The following is a 2,252-nucleotide window of genomic DNA, read 5'->3' as shown; positions in this document are numbered from 1 at the left end:
GAAAAAATTTATGCCAAGATTCGAAATGCGTATCACTCACACCATATCACTGAGGTCTACTTCTGATGATTTTTTTGTGACATCTATTTATTTATTTAGAAGCTTATTTGATGTACAATATTATATGTTACAGGTGTACAATATAGTGATTCACAAACTTAAAGGTTATACTCCATTTATAGTTCTTATAAAATATTGACTATATTCCCTGTCTTGTACAATGTATCCTTGTACCTTATTTTATACATAATAGTGTGTACCTCTTAATTCCCCACCCTGATCATGCCCCTCACCTCTTCCCTCTCCCCACTAGTGACCATTAGCTTGTTCTGTGTATCTGTGAGTCTGGTTTTTTTTGTTGTTGTTGTTGTTATATTCACTTCTTTGCTGTACATTTTAGATTTCCCATATAAGTGATAACATCCAGTATTTGACATGCTCTGTCAGACTCATTTCACTTAGCATAACGCACTCCAAGTGCATCAATGTTGCTGCAAAAGGCAAAATCTCTTTCATATGGTGGAGGGATTTTTCACTAAGGTCTTTAGTTGAAAATGAATTAATAGAACTGAGATCTCCAAGTAGCACAGGATGAAAATGATGGAAAATTTTGCTGTACAGGCAGTCGTGAAAATGACATCGAGTTAAAATAAATGCAGCATGGGAGGTAAGAAATATGTCCTGCTATTGTGAGCTCTCATTTTTTCTAATTTAAAACAATTTTTAATTTTAAAGCTTCCATGGGAAATGAAGGGACACATTTAATTAAATAATCATAACAGCATGCATCTAAAATGACCAACACACCAGGGTAGCGTGGGTAAGGTTGTCATTATGGGTAAACTTTTGCAGATATTGAAAGACTCACAGCTGCATTTTACTGCACATAAGGCTGCAACCCCCAGCCCTTCCCGTGCTCCTAGCCTGCTCTAATTTTTTATAGCTCTACCAACTGCACTTTTCCTAGAGTACACATTTTCTATATAGTCTCCTTAGTAATTATATTTTGCCTGAGTTCATCACTAATGCATGCCCAGCCCCTAAAGTACTGCTTGGAATACGTCAGGCATGCAATATATATATAAGTTGAATAAATACATGAATTTACCTAGAGCAGTATCATTTAATACAAATTTAATCAAATCTCAAATGTAATTTTCTAGTAGGCACATATTAAAAAGAGCAAACCAGCAGAAAATATACTATTTAAAAGATGTATAGTTGATTTACAATGTTGTGTTAGTTTCTGGTGAACAGCATAGTGACCTCCACCCCAAAGAAATTTGCCAAAGGAAGTTGTGAGTATCAGATTATCTATTGAAAGTTCCTTGAGAAAAGGTAATTCTCACCTTTGAAAGGGAAAATGTCAATTTGGAAATAATCTTATTATTTTTCATCAGCACGAAAGAGCAGATGGTTGGGTAGCAGGATGCTATTATCCCATTGATTCTCTCCAGTCTTGGGTTTTGTCTATAAAGCAAATAAAGAGTAAGGAAGTTGTTTGAGCAATAAAAGAAGCCAAAGCAACTTACCAGCAAAAGAATAGTGTGAGAGGCTTTGATCTCAGGAGCTGGCTGGGAAGAGACATTGGGGCTATGAATACACTGGGCTTTTTGGTGGTGTTTGTAGAGGAGATTCACCATGTAGATGCTGGACAACATCATGAAGACCACACAGAGGAGATCTCGAATCAAGATGACACTTAGGAATGCCATTAAATGGTGCTGTTCCAGCTGCTTAGAATGACAGTATATTTGAGCATACGCAGAACGAGCAACTGTGAAATTGTGATTGGCTTCTAAAGTTGTGGTGATGATGACATAGATGAGTGTGTTCAGGATCCAGAAGAAAAGGAAGGAGGGGTAAATGCAGGTAGAGAATTTAGATTTAAGCCTCACCCATTTAGAACGACCGGGACTGATGGTGATGGCTTGGAAGGCGCTGAGGAAAGTGGTCAGACAGATGGAAAGACCCCGGGTCACTCTGTATACGAACAAAGTTACCTTACAACCAACATCATCCAGAAAATGTCTTACTCCAAAGGATGACATAAGATCTGGAATCAGCTTGAACATGATGGTCAAAATGTTGACAAATGTCAGGTGTATGAATATTAAATCTATAGGCTTTTTCAAGGGTGACTGACTTAAGACAGTGTATATATATAAGATGAAGAGCATTGAGTTCCCCATGAATCCCACACAAATTTGAGATATAAAGAAAACCCCCAAAACTGTATCACTTGGAAACAT

At 37.2% G+C, this 2,252-nt stretch overlaps 1 protein-coding gene across 1 annotated transcript; it reads right to left on the bottom strand.

Moving 5' to 3' along the window:
• Positions 1 to 1,310: 1,310 nt before the first annotated feature.
• LOC141578746 (vomeronasal type-1 receptor 3-like) lies at positions 1,311 to 2,252 on the bottom strand. The gene has a single exon (XM_074371210.1). The coding sequence runs from the start codon at positions 2,250 to 2,252 to the stop codon at positions 1,311 to 1,313; it is 942 nt and encodes a 313-aa protein (XP_074227311.1).

Source organism: Camelus bactrianus, chromosome 9 (assembly GCF_048773025.1).
Source record: "Camelus bactrianus isolate YW-2024 breed Bactrian camel chromosome 9, ASM4877302v1, whole genome shotgun sequence".
Lineage (NCBI taxonomy): Eukaryota > Metazoa > Chordata > Mammalia > Artiodactyla > Camelidae > Camelus > Camelus bactrianus.
Note: the sequence above shows the minus strand (reverse complement) of the source record. Positions and strands in the feature narration are given on the sequence as shown.

Bases quoted from the DNA above. Each gene is read 5' to 3' on its own strand.
- LOC141578746 (XM_074371210.1), bottom strand. From the start codon at position 2,252: ATGTTTCCAAGTGATACAGTTTTGGGGGTTTTCTTTATATCTCAAATT.